The 19,299-nt window shown below is 39.1% G+C and overlaps 1 protein-coding gene across 1 annotated transcript in view; it reads left to right on the top strand.

The window, feature by feature from the left end:
• Positions 1-2,577: 2,577 nt before the first annotated feature.
• Positions 2,578-19,299, top strand: part of LOC308501485 (nuclear pore complex protein Nup153-like) — a gene marked incomplete at both ends in the record, with an annotated part of 205,121 nt that continues 188,399 nt past the window's right edge. Inside the window, one exon of the mRNA XM_081058027.1 lies at positions 2,578-2,691. Within this exon, the coding sequence (XP_080914153.1) occupies positions 2,578-2,691 (114 nt within the window). The remainder of the gene's footprint in view (positions 2,692-19,299) is intronic.

The following is a 19,299-nucleotide window of genomic DNA, read 5'->3' as shown; positions in this document are numbered from 1 at the left end:
CCATCAAGAACTGGAAAAACTAAACAGACTGATCACCAGTAACGAAATGAATCAGTCATCTAAAACCTTCCAAAAAGCAAAAGTCCGAGACCAGATGGCTTCACTAGTGAATTCTACCAAACCTTCAAACAGGATCTAATACCAATCCTGCTCAAACTCTTCCAAAAAATTGAAGAAGAGACAGTACTCCCTAACTGATATTATGAAGCCAACATTACCCCGATACCAAAACCTGGTAAGGACAACACAAAGATAGAAAACTACAGACCAATATCTCTGATGAATACTGATGCCAAAATCCTAAACAAAATTCTAGCAAATCGAATACAACAATGCATTAAAAAGATTATTCATCACGACCAAGTGGGGTTCATCCCCGGGGCACAAGGATGGTTCAACATCCCCAAATCCATCAATGTGATACATCACATAAACAAAATAAAGGACAAAAATCATATGATTCTATCAATTGATGCAGAAAAAGCATTTGATAAGATACAACATCCATTTATGATTAAAACACTTAATAAAATAGGTATAGAAGGAAAATACCTCAACATAATAAAGGCCATATATGACAAGCCCTCAGCTAATCTCATAATTAATGGTGAAAACCTGAAGCCCTTTGCTCTACGTTCAGGAACACGACAGGGTTGTCCCCTATCACCTCTGCTTTTCAACATAGTGTTGGAATTCCTTGCCAGAGCAATCAGGCAAGAGAAAGAAATAAAAGGCATCCAAATTGGGAATGAAGAAGTTAAATTATCACTCTTTGCAGATGACATGATGCTATATATAGAAAACCCTAAAGACTCCACCAAAAAGCTGTTAGAAACAATCAACAAATACAGTACAGTTGCTGGCTACAAAATCAACGTACAAAAGTCCATTGCATTCCTATATACTAACAATGAAATCTCAGAAAAAGAAATACAAAAAACAATTCCTTTTGCAATTACAGCAAAAAGAATAAAACACCTAGGAATAAACTTAACCAAGGAAGTGAAGGACCTATATACTGAAAACCATAAGACATTTTTGAAAGAAATTGAAGGAAGCACAAAGAAATGGGAAGACATTTCCTGCTCATGGATTGGAAGAATCAACATAGTTAAAATGACCATATTACCCAAAGCAATATACAGATTTAATACAATCCCCATCAAAATCCCAATGACATTTTTTAAAGAAATAGAACAAAAGTCATCAGATTTGTTTGGAACCACAAAAGACCCTGAATAGCCAAAACAATTTTAAGAAAAAAGAACAATACTGGAGGTATCACACTCCCTGATTTTAGCTTGTACTACAGGGCTACAATAATCAAAACATCATGGTATTGGCAGAAAAACAGACACATAGACCAATGGAATAGAATTGAGAACCCAGAAAAAAACCCACATAAATATGGACAGATAATTTTTGACAAAGAAGCTAAAAACATGCAATGGAGGAAAGACAGCCTCTTCAATAAATGGTCCTGGGAGAATTGGATAGTCACGTGTAAAAGAATGAAACTGGACTGCTATCTGTCACTATGTACCAAAATTAATTCAAAATAGATCAAAGACTTAAGCATAAGACCTGACACAATTAACTGCATAGAAGAAAATATAGGTACTAAACTTACGCACTTTGGGTTCAAAGAGTATTTTATGAATTTGACTCCAAAGGCAATGGAAGTAAAAGCTAAAATAAACGAATGGGACTACTACAAATACAGTTGAAGACAAAATTAACAAATTATCATTGCCTTTACTAGTGTGAGATCAATAGTATTTGGTAGTTAATATTTTCATTTTCATTGTGACTATGGGAGTGTACAGTGGTTTGGGGCATCTTTTATAGGATAGTTAAGTATAGGCCTGTGTTTAAGAGTTAATTTCCAAAGTACATTATTATCAGTATTGTTACATATGTTTATAGGTATGTGGACACTTTCTCCTAGCAATAACACAGTCTTTTGTTTCTAGGGCATCACCTTATGAGAAGAATAACTTTATAAAAATACCTTTAGGGTTAGGTAAGGTCAAGACGCTACCTGACTTAAAAGAAGTGACAGTGTTCTGCCTGGCGACCACGGCAGCGTCTCCTTAGCAACGGCAACAGACGTTCACAAAGGCGGTGCCTGCGAGGGTGGTGACGTCGCCCGGGTGGGCGTTGTGCGCATAGTGGAGGGTTAGGCGGTAGCGGCGGCGGCTTTAACTGCGGCAGCTCGGCCAGGGCGACGGGAGGACCCCGTGACCGGCGGTCGAGTTAGGCAGTCGGGCGTGTGGATCCGCTCTCGCTGTGCTCTGCGGAGCTTGTAGTAGAGACCGTGCTACACGGAGAGGAGGTGGTGCGCGAGGGGCTGCGGGAGCGGAGCCCGCTCCTCGGCTTCTGCAGCGCCCACCTCCTTCTCTGCTGCCAGCACGCATTTTGTCACCTCGGTGCTCGCAACTTCGCGGTACCTGTGTGTCTGTGCCCCGTGTGGGCAGTGCAGACGGACTTTGGGTTGGGGTGGGTGGGGGTGGGAGGCTTTAAAGAGGCCGCCTCTGCCTCACCCGCCCCGTAGCGGGGAGGAGCAGGGGCTCCGCCATGGCCTCGGGGGCCGGAGAAACAGGAGGGGGCGCTGGCGGCGGCAAGATCCCGACGAGGCGTTGCCACCTGCGGTCATTTCAACCTTACCAGCAGGGTCGGCAGAGGCCCCAGGTACTAAACAGCGACTCCTTGTGGTCCAGTGGGCATGGTCTAGAACGGAATTAATATATTCTAGGTGGCAAAATTTATAATCACAGTTTTTAAAAAATGTACTTAGTTAAGAAATCTAAATTTGGGGGGGTGATGCTTTAACAGGATAACACCTAAGATCCAATCTCCCTTAGAGCTGCTATGATTTTAGTTTGTGCAGTTCTGTTTTGCAGCTTCATAATTTATCATTTCCCTCATCCAGAATACTTTCAGCTTCTTGCCTCAGCCGTTTAATTGGAAAAGAAAATATATTTCTTACTTTGGATTTAAAAATGTTTGGGGGTTTTTACATCAACACTGTAGGTGTTACTTAATATTGGCAGAAAATAGCACATGAAAGTATCCAGGAATATACAAAAGAATACGCAATTTAATATTATAAGTTTTTAAATCTTAAAATAAGGACCTTCTTTATTCCTTTCTGGAACTTTTGTGGATTTACAGGCTGACTGCCTCCATTCTGTCTACTACTCTCACCAGAACCTTGTCTCTGGAAGAATCTAGCGCCACCTCCTGGTGCTAGGGAACTACTTAATTTTGCCCTTTTTGGGGAGGTGGGATGGGTGGGTGCTTCAGAGGTTTTATCTTCTGGATTGGAGCTAAGGGAATCCATTCATTTTATCTTCCTCAAGACAAACTACAACCTAGGAAGATAAAATGAATGGATTCCCTTAGCTCCAATCCAGAAGATAAAACCTCTGAAGCACCCACCCATCCCACCTCCCCAAAAAGGGCAAGTAGTAATAATTCAAGGTTTGGCCTCATCACTCAGCAAACAAGTCCTTAAATCCCATATGAGCCTATAAAAGATTGAGCGTGGGTATATAAAGGGAAAACCGATAGAAAGAGGCAGCAGAATTCATAGGCAGTTAAAACATTTAAATCAAAAGTTTCTAGTTAATCAATAATTACAAATGAGTCCTTACTTTATATGCCAGGCCCTGATTTAGGAGCTTTACTTCTACTATCTCATTTAACCCTCACAACAATTTCTGCTCTACAAATGTGTAAATTAAGCACAGTGAACTTAAATAACTTGCGTTTATTTACAAGTTTATTACAAGTCCTGGCAGACAGGCATTCAAACCCAAGTGCTTGACTTGATTAGAACACATTTCTTATCAACTCTTTCCATTCCTATTTCCATGGATAGAATTAAACATCTAAGAGAAAACAAATAAGGATAAAAATCAAAACTACTTAGTGACTTCTGGAATGAGTTCAGTATTCAACCTCTAAATATCCCTCCTTTTCAAAACTGAGAACACTCTTTAGTGATCAGATACCAAGCAGGACATACTTATTGGAACAAAGTATTTTATGGACAGTACCAATACAACAAAACTCCACCACCACCAAAAACCCACACTATCATATAATGGAGCGTTATTTAGGCAACTCATGGTCTGTTGGCCAAATTCAGACCTTGGATGGCTTTTACACGGGCCATAAGCTAAGAATGACTTTTATACTTTTTAAAGAATGTGAAAACAAAGAAAGAACTTTCAGCTACAAACCTTGTCCTTGTTGTTTGATTTCTGTTAATTATCTATTCACCACCTCTGTGATATGGATAACTGAAAATAAGAGACTAAGCCAGGCCATGTTTCTCCTTTATGCATTAGTGACAGAGTTTTGAAGGCAGTAGAAATCTGTGGCCCATTGTAGTTTTTAATTTTTTAGCCAGAGTAATTTTTATGCCCACGTTGTTTGGCTTCATCTATTGAAGTTGAGAAGGGAAACGAAAAGTGGATTTTTAGTGGATAGAAGGTTTTGGACTGGGTAGATTGGGAAAACTTGGCTGCGGACTTGGCTTGTCACACTGGAGGTTGTAAAATATGACAATAGCTTAGATTTGTAGGTTAGATTGAGATTATTTAAAATTAGATTCAATATAACTGCATTGGAATTTGAATATTTCATTACCTTTTTTCCTCATAGAAATAACTGAGTGTTAAAGTCAGAATAGAGATGTATTGTTAAACAAGTAATGTTAGAATGGATATATTTAAAAACTGGCAATACCTGGAAGATTACAATGGTATCTAGGTTTTTGCTCTAATTTAGTGTTTTTATAATAGATATTTTTTAAATCTCATGTGAAGTCTTGTGTTCTTAGCTCTTGTTCTTTACTTGGGCTTGGAGGCAGCAAGGGGGAACACTGATTAAACAGACTATGTGAAATAAGAGTTTCTAAAAGTTTGGGAAGGAGAGTCTGGTGGCGTGGGAATTCAGTGGATAAGGAGAATGTGCACAGAACCGTGGAAGAGAACTAAGGGTTAGTGACAGTCCCCAAGGAAAAGACGGCCACTGAAAGAGCAGATAGAAAAAAGAAACAAAAAAAAAACAGCGCTGTGTTCTGGGGGAATGGGGCTTCAGAACCTGAAAGCTGATGATGGATTATGTTTGATATTTATACTTAGAGTGGCAATGAAGTTATTTGACAAAAGAGATTTTATAATCTGAGTACTACTGTTTAATAGAATGATGTGAAGAAAAAAGATGCATAGAATTGAAGTCAAGAAAACTAGTAGGAATAGAGAGCTCTATGTAAGAAGAAGGAAGGCTGTATATAGTAGTGATAAGGAAGGAATTAGTCATGTTGGAGAGATGTCACTGGTTCTGAGATTTCCAATTGGTGAAAAGATACATAGGAAAAGAAGACCTTTTTTTATTAGAAATGAGTTGTGAGTTTGGATTGTAGAAGAGGCTTTCCCCACCTCAGCCTTCTTTCTTTAATCCTTGAAATCAGGTAAAATGGAATTTGAAAAGCTAGTGTACTCACCGCGCCTTAGACATCGATGGTGCTTGATATGTGGCTCATTTACTTGATTTTACTTCTGGCCCCCAAACTGAGTACTCTGATCTCAATGGCATTTTTTGACGTGTTTTGCCACGTGCAGAATCTTGGAAAGAATGGACTCGATGAGTTTAACCAGTCTGAGTTTGAAGATTCACCCCTTTAATCCTTGAATTTAGCTTCTTTAGTGTGATTATGTTGTTAGGGTTACAAGGAGTATTTTTAAGCTTTTAATGCACATTTCTTTGTTGATTTTTCTAAGCTCTTCATTAATTTAGCTTTTTGGGGGGCTGACTTTCGGCTTCTTTTCATTTTGTTGATTTTGTGTTATCATTCCAGAGGATGGTTTCAATTTTCCCATGTTCTTGGATAGCTTCACGTGTTGGTTTTTGGAGGAAGGATTATTAGTGTAGTGACAGAAATATTTGGTTAAGGTACAACTATTACATTGAGGAAATGTATTATTTATTTTTAAGTTCTGGAATCACTGATGTTCTTTTTCAAAACGTGTCATGGAATATTCATGTGTAGGAATAAGAGGTTGGTTGAGCAGTGCAGTCGTAGGGAAATTCAAACCACGCACCATCTAATCTGTGCATGAAGTGACCTGGTGTCTGCGCTCACAGAGCCAATGCCGGTGCAGGTGATGGACAGACTGTAATTACATCCTGTTTGACAAATTGCTGTCTTGTAAGAAGTACGGGCACTGTTGGAGCATATAAGGGGGGGACTGCCCAGACTTGGAGGATCAGAGAAGGTTTTCTGTAGGAAAACTTCCATGGAGTTACATGGTGGCCATTATGCTTAGCTCTGAAGCCTCTGACAGCAGGAAGGAAGCTGATCTGGTAAAGTAGGACTTGAGTGTGCACTCCTTAGGAGACAAAGATTAGATGTTCTTTGGTAACAGAGGCAAAGGAACCTTTTCTTCCATGAGGAAACTATTTTTTACCCTTTTTTAGCTCCCTTCACATTCAGTTTTCCATTAATGAATGAAGGCTGTCTTTGGTATCTCAAAATTCTTAAAAAATTGTCAGACAGGGAAGTACTTCTCCAAATTTATTTGATATACAGGGTCCCTTACAACGCTATGGTCTCCACGCAATTCTGTGCATAATCAAATTTCTTTTTCCCAACAGCTTTTTACAATTGAATACTTGGTAGTTGGTTATTTACCATAAGTATGCCAAGTCTTTACAATTAGAAATAAAATGTTTCAAAGAGAAACTTTTATATTTACTTGTGGTGTGAATTTCAGAGTTGATATTATGAAGTAGCTATTTATAAAACTTGGTGTAATGGTCTGATGTATTTGATACTCAGGGAAATAGGGTGATCATTTAGGTAAAACTTTGTTGTAGTTAATTAAGCTTATACTCAGGGTTATGTTTACTCTGGCCTTCAGATAATAGTCACTGAGTTTGTAGAGGATTTTAGTACACTGGTTCTCCAGTTTTAATTTGCATAAGAATCACATCAAGAGCTTTTTAAAACAGACAGATTTCCATTTCTAACATGGTCAGGGTGACACCAAAGCTGCTGATGAGAAGACTCCAGTTTGAGGACCACTGTGTTAGTCCTTTTACAGTTTCTCTCTGTATATGTATGCACATATGTATATATGCTATAGAATAAAAGATTACACACAGGTTCTCACACGTACACTTGCACACATGCATGTGATTAAAGGGGAATTTTGTAGAACTTCAATAGTTATTTAATGTTTATTAGATTTTGCAGTCATTAAACGGTTACCAGAAACTTAGTCAGCATGTACCAAGGACACTGCTGTATTTGAGTCTTGGCACTTTTTTTTCACTCAGTTTAGAAAACTTCACTAGAAATTAGCATGGCTCATTCCTCACCTTTTTCAGGTTTTTGCTTATATAAAATAGCTACCCCATTTGGCTTCCCTGCCTTATTCTTGCCCGTAGCACCGAATGATGATGTTATATGTTACACATTATATTTATTTGTCTCCCTAACTTAGAATATAAGCTCCAAGAAGGCAGGAACTCATCCCCTGCTGTCTCCCCAGTGTTCTGTGTCTGACATGTAGTATGGGACCAGTAAGTACTGACTGAATGAGCTGAGTAAAGAAAAGCAATGTCTGCTGTTACATCTATGAGTTAAATAAGATTCCAAAATAGTCCCCAAATAAATCTTCTCTTGTGGCCTATTTATGGGCTTTTTTAAGAGATAAAAATTGGATGTAACTTTTGGGTACTATGAGTGCTGCCCTAAGCGTGGTGCATTTGTCCCATTGTCTATAAAGTAGATGAGTCAAACTGATACATGGACTGACCTTTTTAATTTTCATTTTAATCATTCAAAAAACTCTGATAAGTAGCACTGCTATGTCATTTCCTTCAATTCCATCAAGAAACAGACACCTTGGATGATTGAATGGAGATGTCTTTTAGAGAGTCTCCTTAGAGATACGCTGGTGGTTAAAGGAATAAATATGGGGGGGGAGTGCAGGAGGCCCAGAGACTAGCAATAGGAGAAGCTGCCATCATCCCTCAGACTGGAAGGATAAAGGGAAGGAATGGTGTCAGGAGTGGAGGAGGGGCCACTTGTCTAGGGCTGTAGTTTTAGAGATGGGGCCCTTAATCAGAGGTTGCACAGGAAGACCTGTTTCCTCCCATCCTCAAATATCTGGTATCTGTCATAGGCCAACCCTTTCAGAAGCTAGTTTGGTTGGACAGCTTCTCAAGAATAGAATGAGGATGGGCACGTGAAGACCAGTACAGCATCAATCTGTGATTTGGTAGATTTTATTGTGTAGGAAAAGCTAAATTTATGAAGAGAAGTGAGTAGATAGAAAGAAAAATCAGTAAGTAATAATACAGGTGAAAATCATGGCTAAAGTTTGAGAAACACTGGGGAAATTGTTCTGTAAGCCGCACTGTGTTCTGTACAGTCCTGTGGGGACGGAGTCCCAGAAATCAGTTTCCAGGCTCTTGGCCTCCTGTGGAAAGGTGCTGGCTTGGGTAGTAGATGGTCATCAGCTGTGACTGGTTGGCCATCAGCTGTAACCAGTGAGCCAATTAGCCACTATATAACTGCCATGGTGGGATAGCAGGCAGGAATTGTAGCTAGCTAGTGGGGGTTGGTTGATTGGCAGAGAAGCAGATTGCGGATTGCTCATTGTGTGGAGCCTGCTTCCTGTATCTTCAGCCCAGCTGCCTGGGAGAATATAGTGGTATGACTCCGCTATCTAGGGCTCTATTGATTTTCGTTTTGGGCCTCATCATATCCTGCATTCTTGTGCGGGGAGCAGGACCAGAGACTGCATTACAGTCCACTGGACAATTTGTTTTTCTCATTCATTTTAGAATATTATATTATGTATTTTAATGATTGTGTGACTAGTGCTCCACATTATATGTTTTCCAGGTAACTGAATCTTAATAAGACTTGTAAGTCCACATAATTTTATTCACCTCTTGTAGAGGGACTTTTCCCCTGAGATAAATGCATTGTAATTTCATTAAATGTATCTAATTTCCTAATCTCTTTAATGAGAATGGTGGTTCTGAAACTTGAGCACCCATCAGAATCCCTTGGGGACGTCCTTTAAAACAGGTGAGCCTACCTGCTGAGTGTAGTAGTGCTGGGATAGGGCCTGAGGCGATGCTGATATTACTGTGGGGAGCACACTTTGGGAATCACTACGCTCGGGGATTCTGAGCTTATGAGTTTTTCTTATGACTTAGGGTCACTTACCCATAGAGGTACACTGAAGTAGAGGGATGTTGTTTTCTTCCAGTGGTTCCTGGTCAGTTTTATCTTCCGTATTCCTTTGTACTCTCGAGCTCTTGATGCTGTTATTCATTGTGCCCCGAGTAACTCCTCTCTCTCTCATGGTAATTTCCTTGTGCTGAGCTGTTGTGGGCTGAGATAGATAAGTTGGTTAGATTTTACTTAAGAAAAGGAAAGGTCTGCAAGCAAAGTTCATGAGCTTTAGGAAATTAGTTTTATTATATCCAGTTTGACCGTTTGGTTTTGTTTGCTGATTATTCTCCTCAGAAATCTAACTCTGCCCCAGAAGTGACCTTTGGTTAAGCATGGTGTTCATTTTAAGTCTCCATCTGTAAAGTGACCCTGTTAATACCAACTTCATAAAATTATTGTGAGGAGTAAATTGAATAAGATTTATAAACCTCTTAGAATAGTGCCTGGCACGTACGTAGCAAAGCTACTGTTAATGTTAATACTGATAGTTGTTACACCACATTTTTCTCCTTTTAGAAGTTACCATAATAAAACTATTTCCTCGGATTTTCTGGCCACATTCTGTATAGTGAAATTTTACCATTAAAAAACATGAGATTATTTCTTGAGTTTCTTATGTTGGATTGGTTGTCTATTGTGTGTCATTTTTGAAAAGGAGTCTCCTAGTTTTGTCTGGATTTTTGTTCTTCTAAAAGACTTTGCAATAAAATAATTGCTTGAGGAAGCTATTGAAGGTATTCTTTATATTGCTTCTTTAATATGCTGTGATCAAAATGGATGCCTTTTCTCTGGGATTTTAACATTTTAGTGCATGCTTCATTACTAAATTTAAAGTTTATGTTTCTCATGGGAAGGACTAATGGAGATTTTTAAGGATTTGAATAATATGGCCATTTGGGGGTAATTATTGGCTCATGAATACATGCTATGGAAGAAAGAAAAAAGCAGGAATTTCATAATGTCTATACAATTTGTGAAATACTAGTATGACAGCATTAATTCAAGAAACTGATATTTAGGAAACTTTGTTGGGAACAGTTGTGTTTTTCTTAGTGTGGCTTTCTGTAAGTTAGTACTTATACAAAAAGTTACATTTCTCCAACTACCTTACATGTTTTTTTCCAACCAACAGGGTATTCTTCGCAGATTTACAGAATCTCTTAAGAATATTGTGCCACAATGGCTACAGAACTACTTCAGCAGGCATGAAGATGTATGCGCCTGCTCAGCAGACAGAAGAGAGGCCCCACAGGGGTTGAAAAATAGAGAAGATGACCATCTGATATGTGCTGATGAGGAGAGCGCTAATATTCGCAATGGTAGAATCACTCCTGAGCCAACAGTCAGTAACACGGAAGGTAAATAGGACGTGGGTATTGTGTTATGAATGCTAGGTTTCATGCCTGAATTTTAAATATTTTTATATTGTCTGATGTGGTAAATCTAACTGGGAAGTAGGAGGAGAATAGTGATCAGATTCCAATTAGATAACTTTCTCATTTGTCGGCTTTCTGATTATAATTAAGGGAGGCAGATACACTGTATCAGTTAAGAGAACAAGCTCTGATGTTAGACTTTGGGTTCGAATTTTCACACCAGCAATTGTTAGACACGTGGCTTGGGGAAGACTGTCTCCTTTCTCTTGTGTAGCCTCATAAATACTTTTGAAAACAGTAGTACATGTGAAGCCCTCAGAGTAGGCCCTGGCGCTAAGGGAACGCTGTGTAGACGTCAGCTGTTACACTGGCACAGTGGTACTGCCTCCCACAGCATAGGAATTTGGGTATGGCAGAACTGCAGTTGGCTTCTGTCCTCTCTGCAGCGTGCCAACGGGGCATTTCATTCATCGTGTCATTGAGTGACCATGCATGTTAAGGCTTGACCTTTTTTGGATCTACTTACAGCCTTTGTGTGTGTGTGGGGGGAGGTTTTACAAATAGTAAATAGCTTCAGTGTAACTCATGCATGTGGCATAATTGGAAATACTAGTCTGTCATTTCACGCTAAGTACTTTTTACAGCTTTATTGAGATCCATGTCACGTAGGCTTGAAACAATGCATTTAAGGTGTACAGCTCGGTACTTTTCGACATTTTTTTTGAAATATGTTACCTTTTTTTTTTTTTTAATATATTGAGGCTTTCTGTGGTAGATCTCTAAGCTGAGTGCTTCCATGTCATTTTCTTCCCTGGGCATCAAATGGGCCCCAGCCACTCTCTTTCTCTGGATTAGAGACTTCTTTTGTGCACCAGCGAGTATCCCCAGAGATTGACACCTTCTTTTCCATCCTCGTGTGCTTGCTTGTGAGGATTTCCTAACTTGAAGAATTTAGTGTAGGTGTCAGATGAATGCAGAGTTTGTCATTTTACATCTGTAAATTCCATTTAGGTGCTTGTATTTTCCTTGAAATAATGGAATTAATTCAGTGGTCACCACAGTCAATTCCAACTCAGATTTTATTCATTATATTACTGAGGTTATAAGGAAGTTTCTGTTGCATGTATATGATACACACCTTGGTGAGTAACTTCTAAACTTAAAATATTAGGGAAATGTCAAACGAGAAAATTTTCTCACAACAATAAGGAGGATGGAGCAGTGAACCCCATTGTCCCCATCCCCCAGCTTCAAAGACAGCCAACTTGCCGTTGATCTCCTTGGCTCTGATCCCACGCCTATTCACCCACCTTCCCAGTCTGATTCCTTTGGTTATTTGGAAATAAATTGTGAGCCGTTTTTTGATAATTAATTTCAAAGACTGGTAGTGTTTTTCCTTTGTCTTAGATCTGAATTCTACTCCTATTTAAACTTTGTAAATTCCAGAGAGTTCTCTCTTCACAGTCTGCCTCGACCTCTCTCACAGTGTTTATACATATAATCACATACCATGTGAATTAAAGTACCTCTTATAACTCCTCAATATGTGGAATGTAGATCTCACTAGATATAACACATCACAGTTTGTGTTTCCTCTGTGAAACATTACACTTGAATTTGTCAATGTATTCTCAAAACAACTTAGACATATCTGACCTTAAAATAGCGCCACATCGCTTAAAATAATTCAGATATAACATTCCTGAATGTTTTTTAGTGAAGTTTAATTTTACCAGTGTGACTTTTCCATTAACAGTACCTGGAGCTGGAGGGCACTGTACTGTCTTCAAATAGCACAGTGCAGGAAGAACAGTTACAGAATCTGTGGCCCATTTCAAACTTGTCTGCAGCTTTCCGCCGATGTATCTCCGTGTGCTGACTGTCTTAGTGATGGGGAGCCATGGAGTGTCTAGTGTGTTCTAGTGTGTTGCAGGAGCAGTGGTCAGGATCGATGAGGAGAAGTCATACAGTATTTGTTCTTTTGTGACTGACTTTTTCACTTAGCCTAATGTCTTTAAGATTCATCTGTAGCATGTACCAGAATTTACTTCTTTTTGAAGGTTGTATAATATTGCACTGTATGTATACACCACATTTATCTGTCTGTCAGTGGACACTTAGGTTGCCTCTTCTTTCTTGGCTATTCTGAATAATGCTGTTAGGAACATGGTTGTACAAATGTCTTTGAGAATCTATTTTTAGTTCTTTTGGATGTATATCCAAAAATGGAATAGCTGGTTCATATGGTAACTTTGTTTTTAATTTTGTGAGGAGCTGACATACTGTTTTGCACAGAGGCTGTGCCATTTTACACGACTCATGATGTTGAACATCTTTTTCTACCAAGAGTGATACAGGTTCCTGGTTCTTTACATCCTGCCAACATTTATTTTCTGCTTTTCTGATAATAGCTGTCCTAATGGGTATGAAGTGGTATCTCATTGTGGTTTCAATTTGCATTTCTTTCCTGATTAGTGATGTTGAACATTTTTTCATATGCTTTTTGGCCATTTGTGTATAAGCTTTCGAGAAATATCTGTACAAGTCTTTTGCCCAATATTTAATCAGGCTATTTGATTTTTCTGTTTTGTGAGTAGTAGGAGTTCTTTACATTTTCTGATATTAACCTCTTATCAGACATGTGATTTGCAAATATTTTCTACCATTCTGTGAGTTGCTTTCCACTCTGTTGATTGTGTGTTTTAGTGCACAAAACTTAAGTTTGATATAATCCCTTATGTCTGCTGTTTTTGGTTGCCTGTCATGTCTAGTCCAGAGTCGTGAAGCTTCTCCCCTTTGCTTTCTTCTTGGAGTTTTATAGTTTTGGGGCTTATGTTTAGGTCTTTAATCCACTTTTAGTTAATGTTTGTATATTGTGTAAGGTAAGGGTCCCCTTTCGTTCATTTTCACGTGGAGATCCATGTTTCCAAAAACCATTTTTTGAGGATATTGTCCTTTGCCTGTCGAGTCATGTTCTTGGTACCCATGTCGAAGATCATTTGACCATTGAGCGGGTTTATTTCTGGGCTGTGTATTCTATTCTATTTAATCTATTAACATGCTCAATTATATTAACAAATCCCTGATGATGAATGATTCCTTGAATCCCTCAATGAACTCCGCAGTGAGAGTGATCCTGGTCAAATAATTTTAACATGTCTGTTACGAACTTTGCACATAGTTTAATACCTTTTTAAAGACTGTGTTAAGTATAGCACCTTGGCTAGCTTGGTTTGAGTTTCTGTTGATTAATTTTTTCCCACTGTGGATCACAGTTTTCTTTTTTAAGGTATATCCAGGGATTATTTTTACAAAATATTGTCATTTTGGATGGATCTGTAGAGTTTCTAGATTCTGTTATCTCCCTCTGAAGAGAATTGATTCTCGTTTTAGCAGGCAGTTGTTACTGAATGATCATTTTGAGCTCTATAGACTTAGTTTCACACTTTGGTAGTTGTATCTACGGAAATTCCAGGGTGTTTCTTAAGTCCTGTAAAGTTGTGGGACTTAGCTTCCAAGCCTTGTCCCCCCTGTGCCTTTTGAGGATGAGTCTGCAGTAAATAGACTCTGGATACTCCCGTGGGGCCACAGTTTTCTAGTCCAAAGCCCTTAATTCTGTTTTCTGCCTGTTGTGCTTTGCTTAGACTCCACCTCTGCAACAGGTGTGAAATGTCCTAGACAGAGATCTAGGGCTACTGTGTCAGGTTTTTGTGTGCTGTGTTTTATTGCCTGAAAGCTGACCTTCACATAGTTTGTCCAGTATTATAGTTATTTACATTAGACAAGCTAATCTGGGGCCCAATTGTTTTACCTTAACTGGAAGAATCTTTTGGAAAGTTGTCAAATGATTCTAAAGTTCTTGAAAATACAACTGCAGATGAATAGAAAAATTCTGAAAATGAATAAGGGGCATGTGGGGTAGGTTGGAGTCTCTTTTAGAGTTATTTAATGTGTCCTAAAGCTACAGTATTTAAGCCATTATGGAACTGGTATAGAAATATACAGATATATCAAGTGGGAAGGGGGGGAAGCCTCTTGGAATTTAGCATAGAAGGTGCCTGACATAACTAACATTTGTTCAACTTAAGATTTTTTGACCTTGCTATGGTGTAAAATAGGCTGCGTGAAGGTATAATGTTGGGTAAGTCAGGTGTATTAAATGCATTTTCAACCTAATGGTATTTTCTGGATGGAAACCCATCCATTGTATGTCGAGCAGCATCTCTATGTAAACGGAGTAAAATTTTTCATTTTTTAAAATCTTTGAATACTAACAAGCCTCTGTAAACAAAGTAGAAGTTATTTTCTGATTACAAAAGACACCATAAAAAAATGAAAGGGTACAACTGATAGTGAAAATTTCGATACTTTAGATCATCTCACAGTGATTTACTGAAAAAGAAATTAGATCTCAGTAATCTTAAGAGAGACTACATCAATAAACAACTAACAGGAGAAGAAATATAAATGACCAATGAATTTAGGGAAGGATGCTCAATATCCCTGTCATTAAAGCAAGTGCAAATCATATAGTGATGCCATTGTCATATTATATTGACAGAAATCAGAAAGGGTTCATACGCAGTGAGAGCATGGGGGCAGTGTACATTGTCATTTGCTCTTTGTGGGAGCATAATGACAGGATATCTTTGGATCACGGTATCTCTCACAGCAAAAATGAGCATGTGCTCTGATCCAGTATGTCAGAGCAATTCCACATAGTATTGTTTTCTGATTGATTCTCGGTATATCTCTGACTACTTAGGCTGTTTTATGGGCCCGACTTTAGACTACCGAATCAGACCTTTCCTTTATGATTTTTATTAAAATATGGCTAACATACATTGTTATGTTAGTTTCAGGGGTATACCATAGTTTTTCAACATTTATATACCTAAAAATTGATCACCATGGTAAGTCCAGGAGCCATCTGACTCCGTACCATGCTATAACAATATTATTGACTATATTACTTATGCTGTACATTACATCCCCATGACTTATTTGTTTTATACCTGGCGATTTGAAATTCTTATTTCCCTTAAATTTTCTCCTCTTTTAAATTTTTAATTACAGGTGACATTCAATATTAGTTTATATTAATTTCAGGTGTACAGCATAGTGGTTAGACATTTATATAATTTAAGAAGTGATCCCCTGACTAGTCTAATATCCGCCTGGCATCATACATAGTTATTAACATATCATTGACTTTATTCCTTATGCTTTACTTTATATCCCCATGAGTATGTTGTAAACACCAATTTGTACTTATTTTTTTTTGAAATGTCATTGTTTCTTTTTATTCTTGAACTCCTGCTTCTATTCCACTGTCCATACAGAATTTTCCCTAATATATTTGTGTGTTAAGCATCTTTTTTTTTAAAATGTATTAGTTTCAGGTGTACAAGACAAGGTAATACTTAGACGTTCATCATTTATATCCCTCACACTGTGAACCCCCCTGCCCCCATCCACTATCACTCTGACCTCGCATCGAGCCATCACATTATATATATAAAATTATAGTTGGCATTCATTAATGTTTAGCTTCTGGTGTACAATGCCATGATCAGGCATCCACAGTATCCCTGAGGTGGTCTCCCAAATTTGTACTTATTAATCCCTTCACTTTTTCACCCTGCCCTGACACCCCCTCCCCTAGGTCACCCCAACAAATTTAGTTCCTCTCTAACATCATGCGTAGTTATTACAATATTATTGACTATATTCCTTGTGTTATACCCTACCTCCCCATAATTATTTTTTAACAACCAATTTGTACTTCTCAATTTTATCCCCATTTTCTACCTACAACCCAACCACCCTTCCACATGGCAACCATCAAAATGTTTTCTGTATGTGTGAGTTTGTTTCTGTTTTTTTTCCTTTATTTTTTTCTTTAGTTTACATATATAAGCAAAAACACATTACACCAGTCTTTTTCTATCTGACATTCCATTCAGCAAAATACCTTCTAGGTCCACCCATTCCGCCAAAGATGGCAAGAACCCATTCCCTTCCCTGGCTGAGCAATAGTCCGTTGTATATATGTACCACCTTCTCTTCATCCATTCTTCCATCATGGGACACCCAGGCTGCCTCCACATGGTGGCCATTGTAAACAATGCTGCAGTAAACATGTGGATGTACATGTCCCATAAAAGTAACGTTTTGGGTTTCTTTGGATAAATGCTCAGAATTGGGATTGCTGGGTCCTTCTTTATCTTTTGTTATACACTTTGTTTTAAGGTTTATTTTGTTTAGTATAGTGTTGCTACCCCAGCTTATTTCATTTTTATTTCTTTTTTGTTTCTTCATTTCCATTTTCATGAAATAAGTTTTTCCATCCCTTCACCTTATGTCTGTGTGTTTCTTTCAATCTGAAGTGAGTCTCTTGTAGGCAGCAAATGTAAGGGTTTTGTTTTCTTATGTATTCAGCCCTCCTGTGTCCTTTGACTGGAGCATTTACTCTACATTGAAAGTAATTGGTTTTTTGTTTTGTTTTGTTTCGTTTTTTTAGAGGAAGAAAGATTTTTGTTGAAGCAAAAGTACAGCTCCCTTATTGGAAGGGGTACCCGAAACTGGGATGCCCCTGAAAGTAACTGTTGCTAGATATGTAGCTATTACCATTTTGTTATTCATAATTTGTTGTTGTTATTCATAATTTTGACTTTTTTTTCTGTCTTAAAGAAGTCCCTTAAAATTCCTTATAGTACCAGTTTGGTGATGATGAATTCCTTTAGCTTTTTCTTGTCTAGGGATCTCTTTATCTCTCCTTAGATTTTAAATGACAGCCTTGCTGGGTAAAGTAGCCTTCGTTGTAGGTTTTTCTTTTCTTCACATTGATGCTTTGTGCCAGTCCTCTCTGGCCTGCAACATTTCAGTGGAGAGATCAGCTGACAGGATTATGGGGGCTCCCTTGCAGGTGACGAATTGCCTTTCTGTTGCTGCTTTTAGAATTATCTGTTTGTATTTAAACTTTGCCATTTTAATTATATTGTGTCTTGGTGTGGGCCTGTTTGGGTTCATCTTGTTTCGGTCTCTCAGTGTTTCCTGGACATGTATGTCTACTTCCTTCACTAGGTTAGGGAATTTTTTCTGTCATTAGATCTTCAAGTAGGTTCTCAATCCCTTGCTTTGTCTCTTCTACTTCTGGTGCCCCTATGATGCAAATGTTGTTATGCTTCATGTTCTCCCAGAGGTCTCTTAAACTATCCACATTTTTTTGGACTCCATTTTCTTTTTACTGTTCTGACTGGGTGTTTTCTGCTACCTTGTCTTCCAAATCAATGATTCAATCTTCTGTTTCATCTCATCTGCTGGTGAGTCCCTCTTGTGTAGTCTTCATTTCAGGTATTGTATCCTTCACTCTGACTGGTTATTCTTTATGGTTTTTATGTCCTTTTTTTTATGCCCGCTATCTTTCTGTTGAAGTTCTCACTGTGTTCCTTGAGCATCTTTATAACCATTGTTTTGAACTCTCTATCTGATAGATTCTTGCATCCACTCCATTTAGTTCTCTTTCTGGAGTTTTCTCTAGTTCTTTCATTTGGAACTTCTTTCTTCATTTCCTCATTGTGGCTGACTCTCTTTTTTCTATTAGGTAGATCTGCTATGTCATCCTGTCTTGGCCAGGTGGCCTTATGTAGTAGGTGCTCTGTAGGGCCTTGGAATGGTCTCCCTGGTCACCTACTCCAGGTGCTCCAGGAGTGTCCCTTGTGTGAGTTGTGTGTGCCCTCCTGTTATAGTTGAGCCTTGGTTGCTCTTGGTATGTAAGTGGGTGCAATCTTTCCCCTGGCAGGTTGTTGTGGGGTTTGGCCACGTACACAGCTTATGTGCTGTTGTTCAGGGGGCTTAACTCCCTGAGTAAGAATCCCACTGAGGGATTCACCCCGGTGGGCTCTGGTGCCTGTTGAGCCTGCCCTTTTTGTGTGCTGCTTATGGGACTAATTGGGCATTGCTCTGCTGTGTTCTGAAGCTAACCTCCATGTATGTTGGTCTGTGGGCTCTTAGGAAGGGCTCTGGTGCAGGCTGAAGTCACCCAGCGCCTGTGACCAGCCAGGGACTACCTTACAGGAGCTACAAAGTGACCTGTGGATGTTTGCTCTCTTTGCTAAAGTTGGAGGCATGTGTGAGAGGCCACACTGTGACCTGAGGATAGCTGCCACAAGTACTGGGCCTGGGATAGCTCTTTCAAAAACCAGGATGCCGTGAGGCCTGCTGCTACCTGCCAACTGTCTTAAGGTTCAGACAATGATGAAGCCTTGTGTGGCACACAAGTTGGGTGATGCAGGATCTCAGGAAGTTACCTGAGTGGGTGGAGTTGTGGTCACCAGGTTAATGTAGATTCTGACTTGGTGCCAGGGCTGAGCCTGGAGCTGCTCAGCAAAAGTCTTAGAGCACACAGAGACCAGTTGTAGACCACCTGGTGTACTCAGATAGCTTTTCAAGAAAGAGTGCAGTGTTGACAGGGCTGGCTGTTCTCTGAGAAAGTGCCTCCGGTGTGGGGGGATTTGGTGGGTAGGGTCCCAGTAGAGCCCACCAGACCAATTCAGATTCAAATTTCACCCTGTTGGGGGAGTGCTGAAGAAAGGAAAGATGGTTTCTGACAGCTGGCTGCATGGGAAGAAGATTCTACACAGGAAAAATGTTGAC

Source organism: Rhinolophus hipposideros, assembly GCF_964194185.1.
Source record: "Rhinolophus hipposideros genome assembly, chromosome: 8".
NCBI classification, from domain to species: domain Eukaryota; kingdom Metazoa; phylum Chordata; class Mammalia; order Chiroptera; family Rhinolophidae; genus Rhinolophus; species Rhinolophus hipposideros.
This window is presented reverse-complemented; position numbering and strand designations above follow the sequence as displayed.